Source organism: Cebus imitator, unplaced genomic scaffold (genome assembly GCF_001604975.1).
Source record: "Cebus imitator isolate Cc_AM_T3 unplaced genomic scaffold, Cebus_imitator-1.0 Scaffold76, whole genome shotgun sequence".
NCBI classification, from domain to species: Eukaryota; Metazoa; Chordata; class Mammalia; order Primates; family Cebidae; genus Cebus; species Cebus imitator.
In genome coordinates this window covers 10326807-10346938 of record NW_016107391.1, presented here as the reverse complement: position 1 = coordinate 10346938, position 20132 = coordinate 10326807, and the positions used below count along the sequence as shown (strand labels likewise).

General features: G+C 36.8%; 1 protein-coding gene across 1 annotated transcript in view; it reads right to left on the bottom strand.

The window, feature by feature from the left end:
- The window catches only part of MEIKIN (meiotic kinetochore factor), a 113863-nt gene that overhangs the window by 75476 nt on the left and 18255 nt on the right, over nt 1–20132 (bottom strand). The window contains exons 6-7 of the mRNA XM_037739957.1: nt 9047–9166; nt 797–836 (exon numbers count right to left, since the gene is read on the bottom strand). Coding sequence (XP_037595885.1) covers nt 797–836; nt 9047–9166 — 160 coding nt within the window. The remainder of the gene's footprint in view (nt 1–796; nt 837–9046; nt 9167–20132) is intronic.

Below are 20132 nucleotides of genomic sequence, written 5' to 3'. Positions count from 1 at the left end.
TGGGGAGGAAGGCAGCAAATCACACCGCCACGTGTGTACCTATGCAACAATCTTGCATGTTCTTCACATGTACCCCAAAACCTAAAATGCAATAAAAAAAAGAATATATTACATTATAAATTGTCAAAGGAATTTTTTACGTGACCTTAGTCATTTATATTTACAATTTTCATTGTAATTTACTAAAAGACAATTCACCCAAAAACAACAGATTTTCTTTTCTTCAGAAATTTCTCACCATTTAGATGTGGCATATTTATAAAGAGGCTATTATACTAACGCTACTCTCTTCTCACTCTACAAACTTTCCGAAGAAGACAACTATGCCTTCAGCCCAGGACTTTTCCCTTGCTCTCCAGGCTGCGCCATCCAACTCCTTGCTGGACATCTCCACTTTAAAGTACTTTCAGTACCTCAGTGTCACCCCAACCCACTCTTGCTTTTTCATTTGTGTTCCCTCACCTAGTAAATAAGTTTTCATGCAATTACCTAAGTCAGAGGGCTGGGGGCCAACTTGAATTTTAACTTCTTCCAATTTGTCATTAAAAATTATTGACTATCCCTCTTGAATTTTTCTTCAACTTTTCCTTTTTGCTATCATTGCTGAGGGAAGAGATTTTTAAATCAATTTTGTTCGCTACTATATCTCTAGCAATTACAACAGGTCTGACACATGGTGAGTAGTCAACAAATAATAAATGAACACCTGAGTTTGTGGACAATCATACTTGCTATAAAACTATTATAAAATAGGGTTTCAAAAGTTCAATACAATTTAAAATTTTTTAGTTCTTACGTTTTTCTATGGCACTTCTGATAGTCTTCTGAAGAGGTACCTAGGAAAGAAAATAAAAACAATCTATTAGAAATATAATTGAATCCACGTCCAGATGGGTTCACAGCCAAATTCTACTAGATCTACAAAGAAGAGCTGGTACCATTCCTTCTGAAATTATTCCAAACCATAAAAAAGAGGGAATACTCCTTAACTCATTTTATAAGATCAACACCATCCTGATACCAAAACCTGGCAGAGATACAACTAAAAAAGAAAATTTCAGGCCAATATCTATGATAAACATTGATGCAAAAATCTTCAATAAAATACTGGCAAACCGATTGCAACAGCACATCAAAAAGCTTATCAACCACGATCAAGTAGGCTTCATCCCAGGGATGCAAGGCTGGTTCAACATATGCAAATCTATAAACGTAATCTATCACAGAAACAGAACCAAAGACAAAAACCACGTGATTATCTCAATAGATGCAGAGAAGGCCTTCAACAAAATTCAACAGTGCTTTATGCTAAAAACTCTTAATAAACTAGGTATCAATGGAACATATCTCAAAATAATAAAAGTTATTTATGACAAACTCACAGACAATATCATACTGAATGGGCAAAAACTGGACGCATTCCCTTTGAAAACTGGCACTAGACAAGAGTGCCCTCTCTTACCATTCCTATTGAACATAGTATTGGAAATTCTAGCCAGAGAAATCAGGCAAGAAAAAGAAATAAAGGTATTCAATTCAGAAAAGAGGAAGGAGTCTTCTAAATATACAATCATGACAATTTGACTCTATTTGCAGACGACATGATTGTATATTTAGAAGACTACATTGTCTCAGGCCAAAATCTCCTTAAGATGACAAACAACTTCAGCAAAGTCTCAGGATACAAAATCAATATGCAAAAATCACAAGCATTCCTATACACCAATAACAGACAGAGAGCCAAATCATGAGCGAACTCCCGTTCGCAATTGCTGCAAAGAGAATAAAATACCTAGGAATACAACTAACAAATAATGTAAAGCACCTCTTCAAGGAGAACTACAAACCACTGCTCAAGGAAATAAGAGAGGACACAAACAGATGGAAAAACATTCCATGCTTATGATTAGGGAGAATCAAGATCATGAAAATGGCCATACTGCCCAAAGTAATCTATAGATTCAATGCTATCCTCATCAAACTACCATTAACCTTCTTCACAGAACTGGAAAAAACCACCTTAAACTTCATATGGAACCAAAAAAGAGCCTGCATAGCCAAGACAATCCTAAGCAAAAGAAAACAAAGCTGGAGGTATCATGCTACCTGACTTCAAACTATACTACAAAGCTACAGTAATCAAAACAGCATGGTACTGGTACCAAAACAGAGATATAGACCAATGGAACAGAACAGAGGCCTCGAAGGCAAGGCCACACATCTACAACCATCTGATCTTTGACAAACCTCACAAAAACAAGCAATGGGGAAAGGATTCCCTGTTTAATAAATGGTATTGGGAAAACTGGCTAGCCATGTGCAGAAAGCAGAAACTGGACTCCCTCCTGACACCTTACACTAAAATTAACTCCAGATGGATTAAAGACTTAAACATAAGACCTAACACCATAAAAGCCCTAGAAGAAAACCTAGGCAATACCATTCAGGACACAGGCCTAGGAAAGGACTTCATGACTAAAATATCAAAAGCAATGGCAACAAAAGCCAAAATATAGACAAATGGGATCTAATTAAACTTAAGAGCTTCTGTATAGCAAAAGAAACAATCCTTAAGGTGAACCAAGAATAGAATGAGAAAAAGTTTTTGCAATCTACCCATCCAAAAAAGGGCTAATATCCAGAATCTACAAAGAACTAAAACAAATATACAGGAAAAAAACCATCAAAAAGTGGGCAAGAGATATGAACAGACACTTTTCAAAAGAAGGCATTTATGTGGCCAAGAAACATATTAAAAAAGCTCATCATCACTGGTCATTAGAGAAATGCAAATCAAAATCACATTGAGATACCATCTCACGCCAGTTAGAATGGTGATCATTAAAAAATCTAGAGACAAGATGTTGAAGAAGATGTGGAGAAATAGGAATGCTTTTACACTGTTGGTGGGAGTGTAAAATAGTTCAACCACTGTGGAAGACAGTGTGGCGATTCCTCAAGGATTTACAACTAGAAATACCGTTTGACCCAGGAATCCCATTACTGGGTATATACCCAAAGGATTATAAACTGAACTATTATAAAGACACATGCACACATATGTTCATTGCGGCACTATTTACAATAGCAAAAACTTGGAACCAACCCAAATGCCCATCAAAGATAGACTGGATAAAGAAAATATGGCACATATACACCACAGAATACTACGCAGCCATAGAAAAGGATGAGTTCATGTCCTTTGTAGGGACATGGATGAAGCTGGAAACCATCATTCTCAGCAAACTGACAGAAGAACAGAAAACCAAACACCACATGTTCTCACTCATAAGTGGGTGTTGAACAATGAGACCACATGGACACAGGAGGGGAATATCACACACTGGGGATTGAGGGCTAGGGGAGGGATAGCAGGAGGTGGGGAGATTGAGGAGGGATAACATTAGGAGAAGTATGTAATGTAGGTGACCAGGGAATAGAGGCAGCAAACCTCCATGGCATGTGTATACCTATGTAAGAATCCTGCAATATCTGCACATGTATCCCAGAACTTAATGTAAAAAAAAGAAAAAAGAAAAAAGAAAAAGAAATATAATTCAAAGACAAACCAGAGGCAAAAATTAGGTAAAAATGAGTATTTCCCCCAAGTATAGTTTATTTTCATATCTTTTTTAATATTGTTTTTTGTGTCTGCCCTTAAAAACTGGGTAAAAATATTTTCAAAATATCAAAGCAAAAAAAGTTGCAAAATTTTATGAGATACAGGAATCTCTCCCTTGTATTTGAATAGTTCTTTATAATTTTTGAAGTCTTTTTACATCTATTATCTTACTTGATTCTTACAACAATCTTGTCATGTAAATATATCAATTTATTATCCCCATTTTTTTTTTTTTGGTGGGGGACGGAGTTTCACTCTTGTTACCCAGGCTGGAGTGCAATGGCGCGATCTCGGCTCACCGCAACCTCCGCCTCCTGGGTTCAGGCAATTCTCCTGCCTCAGCCTCCTGAGTAGCTGGGATTATCCCCATTTTATATAAGAAAAAAATAACTGGTCAAATCACGAAACTAGGCCAGGCATGGTGGCTCACACCTGTAATCCCGCACTTTGGGAGGCCGAGGCATGTGGATCACCTGAGGTCAGGCGTTTGAGACCAGCCTGGCCAACATGGTGAAACCCTGTCTCTACTAAAAATACAATTAGCCAGGTGTGGTAGCATGCAACTGTAATCCCAGCTACTTGGGAGGCTGAGGCATGAGAATTGCTTGAACTCAGGAGGTGGAGGCTGCAGTGAGCTGAGATCACACCACTGTACTCTGGCCTGGGCAACAAACTGAGACTCCATCTGAAAAAAAAGTTTTACAAAACTAATAGTCAAATACTAGTTGAATACCAAATATATAGAAACACATACTAGTAGATTGATTAGTCAAGAGAATTTCTGCCAACCCACATTTGAATGCCTCAGGTACATTAGGATATTACTAGGAATATAAAGAACCATGAGTATAGTTGTCTAAAGAAATTAAAATCTTTAGTGGCTGTGGCACTTTGCTTATGTTAGAATAGAATTTTAAAATCTCCCCAATTAAGCAGAGACAAAGTAAATGATGCCTTTAAGCATTTCCTAAAAGGGAGGTTCTCAGAACATGAAGGCTACAGTGGCCACTTATCATCCAGCATCTACTCTATTTTTGCTGGTAACAGTCACCTGTTTTGCTTTGTTTTGTTTTTCCTGGTGGTTTAGGCATAGCCTACAACTCAATGCAGTGAGAGCTCTGTATCTCCCTGGACACAGTGACTGGTTCAGGGAAAGGCATGTAAACTAATTAAGCCCATGTATAAGGGTTCAGGACTTCTGTTCAAATACTTGGGAAAGAGAAACACTTTTTAAAATGGATTTGAGGCTGTGATATGTAACCCTAGGGCTAGCAAGAGTTGCTCTATGAAGGGATTTGACTGGGAGCATAACTGACATAGAGGGATCCACAGCCGAGAGATAGAGAGGAATTGGGTCCTACTGGTATCATTTGAAACCCTGGATCAAGTTGCATATATTTACCTGATTTGTTGCTGAATTTTTGAGGTACATGTGCTAACAAATTCCCTTTTTAACCAATATTGTTATATTTTTTGACATTTGCAAGGGACAAGGATCCTACCCAAAACATTTGCTAAAGAGACAGGCTGCTTCTTTGAGCACTTTATTCCAGCAAAGATGACAAACTAAACATAATACAGAAGACAAGGCCTTCAAACACTGTAAAAACATTGCCATCTAGACAGCTATCAACTTTCCAATAAAGGACCTCTAACTCAATGTTTAGTTCTTTGACTAATATGCCCCTTTCTTAGTGGCAGGCACTAACAGGTGGGCAGACAATATCCATTCCTACTCCCCTTCTCCATTTTCCTTGCCTTCTACCACAATAGAGGATAGGAAAGCAAGGTTTCTCAATCTCCCTAGATGCATGACCCAGTTCTGGCCAATAGACCAAAGTAGAGGTCGGCTGGGAATTTCTGGGAAAGCTTTTCTTCTTCCAATAAAAGGATATATGTGTGGCTACTCCTGCCCCCTCTCTTTCTTTCTACCGGAAACATGGCTATGACACTTAGAGGTTTAGCAACCACCTTGCAAATATGGGGTAACAAGCCAGCACACTTGGTTGTATGTTGACATAAAAGCCTATGACCTTGATGATATTATTGAGTTGCTACACTAGTTCTGGGCTGGTAAACATAAACCTAATATAAATAAAAAATTTTTGCATGACAAAAAATACCATAAACAAAAAGACAACTGACAAACTTGGAGAAAATATTCATAACATATGAACAAAAGGTTACAGACAAAAGACCAATATTCTTCAAATAAAAATGACACTTAAACATATCAAAAATGTTAAAACTCACGTATAATTATGGAAATTATATTATTGTGAGTTTAAACATATAATTAAAATAGCACAGAGATACCATCTCTGTACAAATTAAAATAGCACAGAGATACCATTTCTCACCTATGAGAGTAGCAAAAATTTTTTTTAAATGGCAACATATTCTTGGGTAAGGATATGGGGAGACCAGCACTTTGACACATTGCTGTTGGGAATGCAAACTGTTATAATCCTTCTGGAGGAAAATTTGGCAATATCCAATAAACCAATATACACATTTACCTTTTGACCCAGCTATTCTACCTCTGGAAATCTGCCTTGAAGACACACTGCCAATATCATGAAAATATATATCATAAGTTTATTCATTAAGTATTGTTTATAGTGGCAAAATATTGGGGGAAAATCTAAATACCCAATTTATAGGTATTTTTGAATAAACAAAAGTATATCCACACAGTAGAGTACTGTGCAGCTGTAAAAAATAAGAGGAAGATCTCTGTGTAAACCAATGTGTAGTGATTTCTACTACATACTATTAAGTGGAAAAATCAAAGTGAAAAAAGAGTAGCTATACAGCTTGCTACCCTTCATGTAACAAAGAGGAGGATATAAAGAAATACACAGATATCTCCTCTTTTGTACAAAAGAAACGCAGCAGGAAGGATAAGCCAAAAACTAAAAAGACCAGTTACCCACAGGGGGTGAGAAAGGGGTAGAAAGAAGAGAAGAATGGTAGCTGGAAGAAGGAGAAAGTGATAAGTTTCTGAGAATACATTTTTATATAGCTATGACTATTAAAACCACAGTAATATTTCATATTCCTGAATACATAAACAAAACCAAACAGGACAGGTGAATGCAAAAGTAAATCCAACAATAATAAGTAAGTCTAACTATACATATTACAAGTGAATAACTTCTCATATGCTAAGAGCAGTGGGGAGAAAATGAACTTACATAACTTTGGAAAATTAGTATTTTGACTGGATGCTGTAATGCTAAAGACAAAAAGAACTGCACATAAATGCTGTAATTTATTTACTAAATGTGTTTCTTACAGGGGCCTGAGTTAACACTTCTGAAACTACTCTCTATATATACTAGAATTAAATAAATAAATAAATTCAATAAATAAATGATGAAAGTATTGGATTTCAAACCATAGAATAAATATCCACAAGTATACAGTGAATAAGAAACCAAATAAATAAACAAACGGCAGAAAAGAGAAAGTTCTTCTTTTACAGTAGGATTCCAATTAATAAAAATAGCAGGAAAGAGTATACTGAAAAAAACACCATTAGACAGACACCACAGTAACATGGGTTGAAGTCAGCTGGCTCATCTGATGGCTGCTAAAATTAGTGAAATAAAGTCCTAGGAGAAACAGAGTTTACAGTCTCAAACTATCTTTTTGTAGATATTCAAAAATTACAAAGAGAAAACAGCGATTTTTAATTGGAGAAATTCAGCAGATACTGGGTTAACCAAATGATGAAGTTTAACATCACCAGTAATCACAAACCCCTTGATATAATATGAGGCACTGCAAAGGCAAAACATCATTTCTATGGTATTCTTACCAAAAACCCCATAACTTCATTCCCCTACCCCGCTTTTTTTTTGGAGAAGATTCTCATTCTGTCACCCAGGCAGGAATTCAGTGGTACAAACATGGCTCACAGTAGCCTTGACCTCCTGGGCGCAAGTGATCCTCTTATCCTCCCACCTCAGCCTCCCGAGTAGCTGGGACTATAGGCTTGCACCACCACATCTAGCTCATTTTTTATTTTTTGTAGAGATAGGGGGTCTCACTATGTTGCCCAGGCTGGTCTCGAACTCCTGGCCTCAAGCAGTCCTCCCACCTCAGTCTCCCAAAGTGCTAGGATTACAGGTGTGAGCCACTGCTCCTGGCCACAACTTAATTCCTGTCATGAGGAAACATCTAGTAGATAAATCCCAACCAACGGACATTCTACAAAATAACTTATCAGTAATCTGAAAGACTGAGGAACTATTACAAACTGCAGGAGACTAGGGAGAAATAACAATTAAATGTGACATGGGATTCAGGATAGGATCATGTAACAGAAAAAAAAAAAAAGGAAGACTAAAAGTCTAAAAATAGTTTAAAATAAAAAGTTATAAAAGGCTGGGTGCAATGGCTTATGCCTGTAATCTCAGCACTTTGGGAGGCCAAGGCAGGTGGATCACCTCAGGTCAGGAGTTCAAGACCAACCTGGCCAACATGGTGAAAAACCCCGTCTCTACTGAAAATGCAAAAATTAGCTGGGTGTAGTGGCATGCACCTGTAATCCCAGCTACCAGGGAGGATGAGGCAAAAGAATTGCTTGAACCTGGGAGGCAGAGGTTGCAGTGAGCCAAGATCACGCCACTGCACTCCAGCCTGAGTGACAGAGCAAGACTCTGTCTCAAAATAAATAAATAAAAATAAATTAGCTGATTGTGGGTGTGCATGCCTATAGTCCCAGCTACTCGGGATGCTAAGACTGGGAATATTACTTGAGATTAGAAGTTAGAGGTCATAGTGAACTATGACTGTACCACTACACTCCAGCCTGGGCAACAAAGTGAGACCCTATCTCAAATTTTGAAAAGTTATTTAAAGAGTAAACCCAGCCCAGGGCAATGGCATGCCTGTAGGGAGGCTGAACCAGGAGCATCACTTTAGCTGAGGAGTTCGAATCCAGCCTGGGCAACATAGCAAGATCTCCAAGCTAAAATTTTTTTTAATTAAAAAAAGTGACTCACACCTGTAATCCCAGCACTTTGGGAGGCCAAGGTGGGTGGATCACGAGGTCAGGAGTTTGAGACTAACCTGGCCAACATGGTGAAACCTGTCTCTACTAAAAATACAAAAATTAGCCAGGTGTGGTGATGGGCAACTATAATCCCAGCTACTTGGGAGGCTGGGAAAGGAGAATCGCTTGAATCTGGGAAGTGGAGGTTGCAGTGAGCCAAGATCGTGCCATTGTACTCCAGCCCAGGTGACAATGCAAGACTCCACCTCAAAAAAAAAAAAAAGTAAACTCATATACTATTATTAGATATTATCTGTAGCCAAAGGCAATCCAACTGATAAACTTATCTTAGAAATCATTCAAGAGAAAAAATACTTTGCTTTTCCAACATAGATAAATGTTCTCCTGTATGTGTGACTCACTTAAAATTGCAGAGACATTTGAAAACTGTGGTGCCTTCTCTATTGCTACTGCTTTACTGGTATCCAGAAGAGTAGAATTTTTCCACTGCATGTGTTCTTCTAATTTGGAACACTCCCAATCTAAAACAGCAGAAAAGAAATAGTGTAAGACTTTGAACAACAGCCTACATACAAATGATGGGTTACCTCCTACCTCACCTTAGGTCCCCAGCCCATACCAAATGATGGTATTATAATTGAAGAAGGTTTTGGATGAGACAGAAAAAAAAATAATCCTTATGGATCAATGTAGTAATAGTCTATGTTCTATTCTGGTTCTCTTACCCTGTCTTCCTTTCTAGGCTTTTGTACTATAGGATTATTGATCTAAGAGACAGGTAGCACACATGTGAGCTGCCGGTTATATTTTATATATGTTATGCCTAAGTGCCATTAAAAATAACATCACTAAATAACACACAATCAGCCCTTTGTATCTATAAGTTCCACATTTGTGGATTCAACCAACCATGGACTGAAAATATTCAGGAAAAAAATTGCATCCATACTCAACATATACAGACTTTTTTTTTCTTGTCATTATTCTCTAGACAATATAGTCTAACAACTGTTTATATAGCATTTACATTGTATTAAATATCATAATTAATCTAAAGATGATTTAAGGTATATAGGAGGATGTGCATAGGTTACATGCAAATACCATGGCATTTTATATCAGGGACTTCAGTATCCACAGATTTTGGTAACCAAGGGAAGTCTTGCAACCCACCCCTATGGATACCAAGGGACAACTGTACATAAACTGCTATTACTTAATATCAGTTTTAAGCTTTCCAGTAACTTCCCACTATGGAAGAATAAGGCTATCCCCACCTTTCCTACCTCTCCCATTGTCCCCATATTGTTATATCACATATTAAGTTAGATTAATATTCATGTAGACATTATAATGATAAAATGTTATAAAAATGCTGTTTACTCTGGTGGTATATTAAGACCACCTTTTGTTTTTCCTGGAGTCGATACAAGTCCCTTTCCTCATTTGTTTAGTTTTATACACACACACACACACACACACACACACGCACACCACACACACAAGCTTTTTTGAGATAGAGTGTTGCTATCTCGCCCAGACTAGAGTGTGGTGGTATGATCTTGGCTCACTGCAACCTCTGCCTCCTGGGTTCAAGTGATTCGCCTGCCTCAGACTCCCGAATAACTGGGATTACAGGCACCCACCACCATGCCAGACTAATTTTTGTATTTTGTAGAGGCAAGAGTTTCACCATGTTGGCCAGACTTGTCTTGAACTCCTGACCTCAAGTGATCCACCTGCCTCAGCCTTCCAAAGTGCTGCAATTACAAGCGTGTGCCACTACTCCTAGTCTCTATATATTCTTAAATCTATTTAGTCTCAAATGCTACCAAACTGCATAAGTCCATTTCATTTATTCCACTTCCTGGTGTTCTAGAATTTCATAATGCTGTGCCTTGGTGTTTTTCATGTGCTGCACTAGGCACACTATGGTCCTCTTAACCTGGAAACTCATAATTTATAGCTTGAAAATGTTATTGAATTATTTCTTTGATAATTTTATTCCTTTTTTCCATTATCTTTTCAGGGAGCTCCTATTATTTGATGTTGGATTTCATATACTGTTCTTCTATCTTATTGTTTTTCCTCTAAATTTTAATGTTTTTTATTTTCTCATTTTTCCCCCTTTTCTTATGTTTTTTTTTCTAGTAAATCTCAACTTAATATTTTAATCCTTTTACTGAGTTTTCCACTCTGCTATTGCATTTCATTGTTCTTTGAATAGCCTTTTTTTATAACAGTCTATTCTTATTTAATGGATAAAATATGTATTTTCTTATCTCAAGGAAGATTTTAAAAAATATTTTCTCCTTCTTCCTATTTCTCCTTGATTCTTTTTCCTATTTAATTTTCTTGTTTCAAGATTTTTTAATTTTAGAAGTTTAAACATTTTAATTTTTAAAATTCCTCTTCTTTATTGTTAGAACACTTCACATGAGAGCTACACTCAAACCTTCACATATACAATCCAGTGTTGTTAATTAAAGGCACAGTGTTCTACAGCAGCTCTCTAGAACTCACTCTTATATGTGTAAGTGAAACTTAATACCCATTGATAGGAGCTCCCAATTTTCCCATCCTGCGAGATCCTGTCAAACATCATCCTACTCTCTGCTTCTATGAGTTTAACTATTTTAGATAACTTATATGAGTGGAAATGTGAAGTATTTGGCCTTCTGTGACTGGCTTATTTCATTTAACATAATGTCCTCAAGGTTCATCCATGTTGTCACAAATTGCAGGATTTCTCTCTACGGCTGAATAATATTCCATTGTATTTATACACTACATTTTTCTATCCATTCATTATCAATGAACATTTAAGTATTTTCCCACATCTTGGCTACTGTGAATAATGCTGAGGTGATTAAGGGAATGCTAGTATCTCTTTGAGATCCTGATTTTAATTATTTTGGATATTCATAAGAGGGATTGCTGGACCACATGGTCATTCTGTTTTTAATTTTTAGAGACATCTCCATACTGTTTCCATAGCTGCTGTGTTATTTTACATTCCCACCAACAGTGTACAAGAGTTCTAATTTATCTAAACCCTTGCCAACATTTGTTATCTTTTGTTTTTTGATAATAGCCATCTTAACAAGTGTGAGGTGATATCGTGGTTTTGATTTGCATATTCCTGATGATTAATGATGCTGAGCATTTTTTCATATACTTGTTGGCTATTGCTGCTGCTGCTTTGGAGAAATATCTATTCAAGTTCTTTGTCTATTTTAAAAATTAGGTTGTCTTTTTTGTTTAGTTTTACTATTCAGTTATAAGAGTTCGTTATACATTTTAGTTATTTACTCCTTTATCAGATATATAATTCACACATATTTTCTCCCATTTTGGTAGGTTGTGTGTTTACTCTGTTGATTGTTTCTTTTGCTGTGCAGAGGCTTTTTAGTTTGATGACATCTCACTTGTTACTGCTCTTGTTGCCTAGACTTTTGGCATCATATCCATGAAATCACCGCTAAGACTAATTTTATGAAGCTTTTCCCCTGCGTTTTCTTCTAGGAGTTTTACAGCTTCAGGTCTTATATTTAACTATTTAATACATTTTGAATTAATTATTATGTATGGTGTCAATGTTCAATTTCATTATTTTGTATGTAGATACTTAGTTTTCCCAATAGCATTTGTTGAAGAAAGTATTCTTTCCTCATTGTGTATTCTTGGTACTCCAATCTGTCAAAAATAAGTTGGCCATATGGATTCATTTCTCTTATGACAGTACCATACTTCTTGAATTACCATAGCATTGCAGTGTATTTGAAATCAGGAAGTATGATGCTCCTACTTTGTTCTTCTCAAGATTGTTTTGGCTATTTGAGCTCCTTTGTGGTTCCATATATACTTCAGGGTTGCTTTGCTATTTTTTTTTTTTTTTTTTTTTGATTTGGAGTCTCATTCTATTTCCTAGGCTGGAGTGCAGGGGCATGATCTCGACTCACTGAAACCTCTGCCTACCGGTTCAAGTGATTCTCCTGCCTCAGTCTCCCGAGTAGCTGGGATTACAGGCATGCACCGCCACACCTGGCTAATTTTTGTATTTTTAGTAGAGACAGGGTTTCACCATATTGGCCAGGATGGTCTTGAACTCCTGACCTCGTGATCCACCCACCTTGGCCTCCTAAAGTGCTGGGATAACAGGTGTGAGCCACTGTGCCTGGCCGCTTTGTTATTTCTATTAAAAAATGCCATTGAGATTTTGATAGAGATTGCATCAAATTTGTAGATTGCTTTGGTGTATGGGTATTTTACCAATATTAAGTCTTCCAACTCATAAACATGGGATGTGTGCCCATTTGCTGGCATCTTTTAAAGTTTTGTTCATCATTGCTTTCCAGAGTACATATCTTCTACTTAAGTTTATTCCTAAGCATTTTATAGTTTTTGATGATATTGTAAATGAAATTGTTTTATTTCCTCTTCAGGTAGTTTATTGCTAGTATATAGAAACACAACTGATTTTCATATGTTGATTTTATAATCTATAATTTTACTGAATAAGTGAATTCAGTAAAATTATAGATTATACAAATAAGTTTTTGTGGTGTCTTTAGAGTGTTTTACATATAAGATCATGTCCTCTGCAGATACAGATTATTTTACTCTATTCAGTTTAGGCACTTTTTATTTTTTTGTTACCTAATTGCTCTGGCTAGGACTATGTTGAACAAAAGTATTCAGCATACTTCCTGATAGCAGAGGAACAGCTTTCAGTTTTTCACTACTGAGTATGATGTTAGCTATGGGCTTCTCGTATATGATCTTTATTATGTTGAGGTAATTGCCTTCTGTTCCTAGTTTGAGAGTTTTCATCATAAAAGATATTGAATTTTGTCATATCTTTTTGCTGTATCTATTGAAATTATTGTGTAACTGTTACCCTTTATTCTGTTGATGTGGTGTATCACTTTAGTTGATTTTTATATATGGAACCATCCTTGCATTCCAGAGATAAATGCCACTTGGTCATGGTATATGATCCCTTAAATGTAGAGATGAATTTGAACTGCTAGTATTTTGTTGAGGATTTTTACATCTATGTTCATCAGGGATATTTGCTTATAGAATTTACCTTGCTTTAGCATGAGGCCTCAAAGAATTAGTTAGAAAGTGTTTTCTCCTCTTTAATTTTTTAGAAGAGTTTAAGAAGAATTGGAATTAAATATTCTTAAATGTTTGGTAGAATTCACCAGTGAAGCCATCTGGTCCTGGACTTTTCTTTGTTGTAAAGTTTTCGATTGCTGGTTCAATCTCCTTACTAGTTATAGGTCTGTCCAAATTTTATATTTCTTCATGACTCAGTCTTAGTAGGTTATATGTTTCTAGAAATTTCGTCTTTCTAGGTTATTCAATTTATTGTCCCATAATTGGGCATAGTAGTCTGATGATTATTTTTGTTTCTGTGGCATCAGGTATAATGTCTTCTCTTGTACTTTGAATTTTACTGAGTCTTCTTTTTTTCTTATCTAACTAAAAGTTTGTCAAATTTGTCTTTTCAAAAAACCAACTCTTAGTTTCACTGATTTTTTTCCATTTTTTTCAATTCTCTGTTCCATTTACTTCTGCTCTAAACTTTATTATTTCCTTACATCTGATAATATTTGGCTGTTTGTTCTTTTTTCTAGTTCTTTGAGACATAACATTAGGTTATCTGAAATTTTTCTTTTTAAATGTAGTTATTTATTGCTATAAAATTCCCTCAGTACTGCTTTTGCTATATCCCATATGTTTTAATATGTTTTGCTTTTGTCCCAAGATATTTTCTAATTTCCTTTTTTATTTCTTCTTTGACTCACTGGTTATTCAAGCATATGTTAAATTTCCACATATTTGTGATTTTCCAGTATTCCTTCTGCTACTGATTTCTAGTTTTGTTCCATTGTGGTCAGAAAAGATACTTGGTATGTTTTCAATCTTTCATTTGTTAAGACTTGTTTTGTGACATAACATGATCTATTATGGAGAATGTCTTATCTGTGCATGAGAGAAATATATATTCTGCCAATGTTGGGTAGAATGTTTCGTATATATGTCCATGTGGTCAACATCGCTGTTCAAGTCTGGTGTTTGCCTACCTGTTTTCTGTCTGAATGTTTTATCTATTGTTAAAAGTGGGTTATATTGAATTATCCCACAATTATTGTATTCCTATGTTTCCCTTCAGTTATGTCATTGTCTGTTTTACATATTTAGGTGCTGATGTTGGGTGCAGATGTATCTATAACTGTCTACTTTCCTGGTGAACTGACCCTTTTATTATTATATATTGTTCTTGTCTCTTATGACTGTTTTGGATTTAAAGTCTGTCTTGTCTGACATAAATATAGCTACCCCTGCTCTCTTTTGGTTACCACTTGTATGGAATATCTTTTTCCATCTCTCCACTTTTAGTGTATGTATCCTTAAATCTAAAGAGGGTCACCTGTAGACATCACATCATTAGATCTTGTTCTTTTATCCATTCAGTCACTCTGTGTTTTGATTGGGAAGTTTAACTTATTTAAAATAATTATTGACAGATAAGGACTTACTGTCATTTCACTAATTGTTTCTTTCTTGTGTTTCCTTTGTCCCTCTTTCCTTTAGTGCTATCTTCCTTTGTGTTCCACTGTTTTTTGTGGAAATAATGCTTTTCTTTTTCTTCTTTTGTGTGTCTTCCACAGCAATATTGTTTGTGTTGACCACGGGGCTTACATAAAATCTTATATAGTTGTGACAGTCTAAGCTGATAATTTCAATTGCATACAAAAATTACACTTTTACTTCTCCCCCTCCTGCACTTTATTCACGTGACAATTTATTTATTTTATGTTGTATTATTAACATCTTCAGTTAGTTTTTAACATTTTTATCTTTTAACTCATAAATCAGAATTTAAAGTGATTTAATTCTGGTATACTACTATTACAATATTACTGTATTCTATACAGTATACTATTACCCTACTATTGTTAATAGTAAACTATCTTTACAGTATTACTATATTCTGTATTTATCTACATATTTACCTTGAGTTTTATACTTCCATGTTGCTGTTTAGCATCCTTGAGTTTCAACTTAAATAACTCCCTTCAGCATTTCTTGTAAGTCAGGTCTAGTCGTGGTGAACTCCCTCATCTTTTCTTTGTCTGGGAAACTCCTTGTCTCTCCATTTTTGAAAGACAGTTTTTCTGGGCATACTGTTCTTGGTTGATCATTTTTCTGTTAACACTTTGAATATATCATCCCATTCTCTCTGATCTGTAAGGTTTCTGCTGAGAAATCCACTCATAGTTTCATGGGGGCTCCCTTATACATGTCAAATCACTTTTTACTTGCTGCTTTCAAAATTCTCTTTGTATATGACTTTTGACAACTCAATTATAGTGTATCTCAGTGTGAATTTCTTGGGTTCCTTTTACTTGGGTCCACTGGGCTCCCTGGATCTAAATGTCCATTTCATTCCCCAAGATTTGGGATGTTTTTAGCCACTATTTCTTTGAATACACTTTCTAGTCCTTTTTCTCTTCTTCTTTGGGACTCCCATAATACAAACATTGGTCTGCTTGACAGTGGCTCACAAGTCTCTTAGGATATCTTCAATCTTTTCATTCTTTTTTCTTCACTATGGCATAATGCTAAATGACCTTTATTTTTCTTCCAACTTTTATTTTAGATATAGGGGGTACATGTCCAGGTTTGTTACATGGGTAAACTGTGTATCACTGGGGCTTGATGTACAAATGGTCTTGTCACCCAGATAGTGAGCATAGTATCCAATAGATATTTTTCAATCTTCACCCTCTTCTCACCCTCCAACCTCAAGCAAGCCCCAGTGTCTATTGTTCCCTTCTTTGTGTCCATGTGTACTCAATGTTTAGTTCCCACTTATAAATGAGAACATACGGTATTTGGTTTTCTGTTCCTGCATTAATTTGCTTAGGATAACAGCCTCCAGCTGCATCCATGTTGATGCAAAAGATATGATTTCATTCTTTTTTATGGCTGTGTAGTATTCTATGGTGTATATGTACCACACTTTCTTTATACAGTCTACCACTGATGGGCATTTAGGTCAGTTCCATGTCTTTGCTATTGGGAAAGTGCTGCAACAAACATATGTGTTCATGTGTCTTTATAGAATGATTCCTTTGGAAATATATCCAAAGTAATGGGATTGCTGGGACAAATGACAGTTCTAGGTTTTGAGAAATCTGCAAACTTCTTTCCACATTGGCTGAACTAATTTATATTCCAGTTCCCCAACAATGTATAAGCTTTCCCTTTTCTCTGCAATCTCACAAACATGTTATTTTTTGACTTTTTAATAATAGCCACCTTGACTGGTATGAGATGGTATCTCATTGTGCTTTTTGATCTGCATTTCTCTAATGAGAAGAAGACATACTTCTTTAGTCTTCTTTATATTCATGTCCATTGCCCATTTTATAATGGGATTGTTTTTTGCTTGCTGATTTAAATCCCTTATAGATTCTGGATATTAGATCTTTGTTGGATGTATAGTTTGCAAATATTTTCTCCCATTCTGTAGGTTGTCTGTTTACTGTGTTGATGGTTTATTTTGCTGTGCAGAAGCTCTTCAGTTTAATTAGGTCCCATTTGTCAATTTTTGTTTTTGTTGCAATTGCTTTTGGAGTCTTTAAAAATGACCTGTCTTCAAGCTCACTAATTCTTTATTCTTCCTTAGCTAGTCTGCTGTTATATTGCTCTACTGAAGTTTTCTTTTATCTTTTTTTTTTTTAAGAGAGGTCTTGCTTTGTCACCCAGGCTGGAGTGCAGTATCATAGCTCACTATAATGTCAAACTCCTAGGCTCACATGATCCTCTCACTTCAGCCTCCCAAAGCATTGGGATTACAGGAATGAGCCACTGTGCCTGGCCTCAGTTCAGTGATAGATATTCTTCAGGTCCAAAAATTCCTATTTTGTTCTTTCTTTTCAAAACTTTATTTTTGTTGAAATTCTTATTTTGTTCATTCATTATTCTTCTCAGCTTGTTGAGCATCTTTTTAATGATTATTTTGAATTAGCTATCAGAAAATTTGTATATTTCCATTTAATTAGGGTCAGCTTCTGTGGATTTATCTTATTCTTTGTCTGGACTACATTTCCCTGCTTCTTAATTTTCCTTGACTCTTGGTATCAGTATCTATGCATTAGACAAAACAGTCACTTCTCCCAGTCTTGCAGACTGGCATTATACAGAAGACCCTTACCAATATAAGCCTACCCAGCGATCTCTCAAATCTTTGTGCTAGTTCAGACCATCATCTTTGTTCTTGTTAGCCTTGAGGCATTTAGAACATGACAGATCCTGTCAACATTCTAAAACAGGAGCGACAGAAGCTAGTCCCAAGAACATCTCTTGAAAAGTTAGAATATTGGACACACAGTCCAACTCTTTCTCTCCCCAAGGAGAAGCTAGAATCTGCTTTTTTTTTCTTTTTCCCACTGACTCTGCACTGAGCTAGGTAGAGGGCCTATGGCAAATGTTTGTGTCCTAGACCAAATTGTCATCTTTGTTCTCAGCAATCACCAGGCACCTTGGACATGTTGGGTCCCATCAGCACTCTAAGACTGGCAAGACAGAAGTCAGTTGCCTCAGGCATCCTTCAGAGAATTCAGAACACTGGATGTATCATCCAGTCCCTTATCCTGCTCTTCCCCTCAGGGAGAAGCTGAAAGCTGTGGTATGGATTTCCTTCCAATTATATGGTGCTGTGCTAGGAGTAGGAATTATGGTGAGGACGTCTCAGATTTTCCTACTGGCTTTGATGTGGCTGGCCCCATGCTTGCCAGGGTGCAAGAACCTGTCAACTGTTTTCTGAATTTCTCTCAAAGGGAATTGGTCCATGTATTGCTGTTGAATTGGTGTGTCCATAAGGAGTTGGCAGGTCCACAGCTTCCTGTTTCAACATCTTGCTGACACCATTCCCACATTTTGTTTTGTTTTGATAACTCTTTTTAATGTTAGAGGCTGTCCTCAGAAACCTGGTGATCCTTGGCTCTCTGTTCATATTTAAAAGTGGGTCCTAAAAGGCTAAGTGGTATCCTTATGGCCTAGGTGGGGCTTGTCATACAGTTGGCTTCACTGTAGGGTCTTCTGCCTGGTCAGTTTCACTGAGGACTCCTGAGGTCAGTATTTTAGATATTTTCTTCTAGGGTAATCAGTTCCTGAGAAAATAATCTTCCATTTTCTCAACAGAAGGTTCAAGTCTGGGAAGCTGACAGAGAAATGGGCTGCTGGGGCAGGGTGGAAATAAGCATTGAGTGAGCAGATCCCATAATTTAGGATGTACACTTTTACTTAATTCTCTCTCCTACATTCAGTACATTATCTGCAGCAGTCAGCTTTGGCAGTATAATAACCACAAAATCTCAGTGGCACAAAGTGAAAAGCATTTATTTCTTGTTCCCATGTCTATTAGTTGGCTCAGGTAACTCAGATTACAGGTCTGCAGATCAGCTGGGGCAGCTCTCTGCAGTGAGCGGATTGCCTGGGCTGCTCTACTCTGTAACTCTCATTCTGGGGTTCCACAAGAGAGGCAGCAGCTAATTAGGATACAGTGTCATGATAATGGCAAAAGTGCAAGAAGACAAGCCCAACCATTTAAGCAATTTCAAAGCTTTTCTTAAATTTGGTTTGTTGCTGAAAGCAAGTGACGTGGCCAATCTCAAAGCCAAAGAGTGGAAAAGTATACTCCACCCATCATGAAGGTATGAATACAATACTACAGAGAAATGAATAATTGGAACTGACATTTCAAAATACCACAGTATCCCTGCAATTAACACTACCTAGTATTCTCCGGTCTAGAGTCTCTGTTTATTTATTTATTTATTTTTCCCATTTATTTATTTTATTGCATTTTAGGTTTTGGGGTACATGTGAAGAACATGCAAGATTGTTACATAGATACACACGTGGCAGTGTGATTTGCTGCCTTTCTCCCCATCACCTACATCTGGCATCTCTCCCCTTGCTATCTCTCCCCAGCTCCCCACCTCCCACCATCCCTCCCCTGTTTCCCCCCAACTGACCCCAGTGTGTAGTGCTCCCCTCCCTGTGTCCATGTGTTCTCATTGTTCAACAACCACCTATGAGTGAGAACATGCAGTGTTTGATCTTCCGCTCTTCTGTCAGTTTGCTGAGAATGATGGTTTCCAGGTTCATCCATGTCCCCACAAAGGACATGAACTCCTCGTTTTTGAAGGCTGCATAATATTCCATGGTGTATATATGCCACATTTTCCCTGTCCAGTCTATCATTGATGGGCATTTGGGTTGGTTCCAGGTCTTTGCTATTGTAAACTGTGCTGCAATGAACATTCATGTGCACATGTCCTTATAGTAGAACGATTTATAATCCTTTGGGTATATACCCAGTAATGGGATTGCTGGGTCAAATGGAATTTCTATTTCTAGGTCCTTGAGGAATCGCCACACTGTCTTCCACAATGGTTGAAC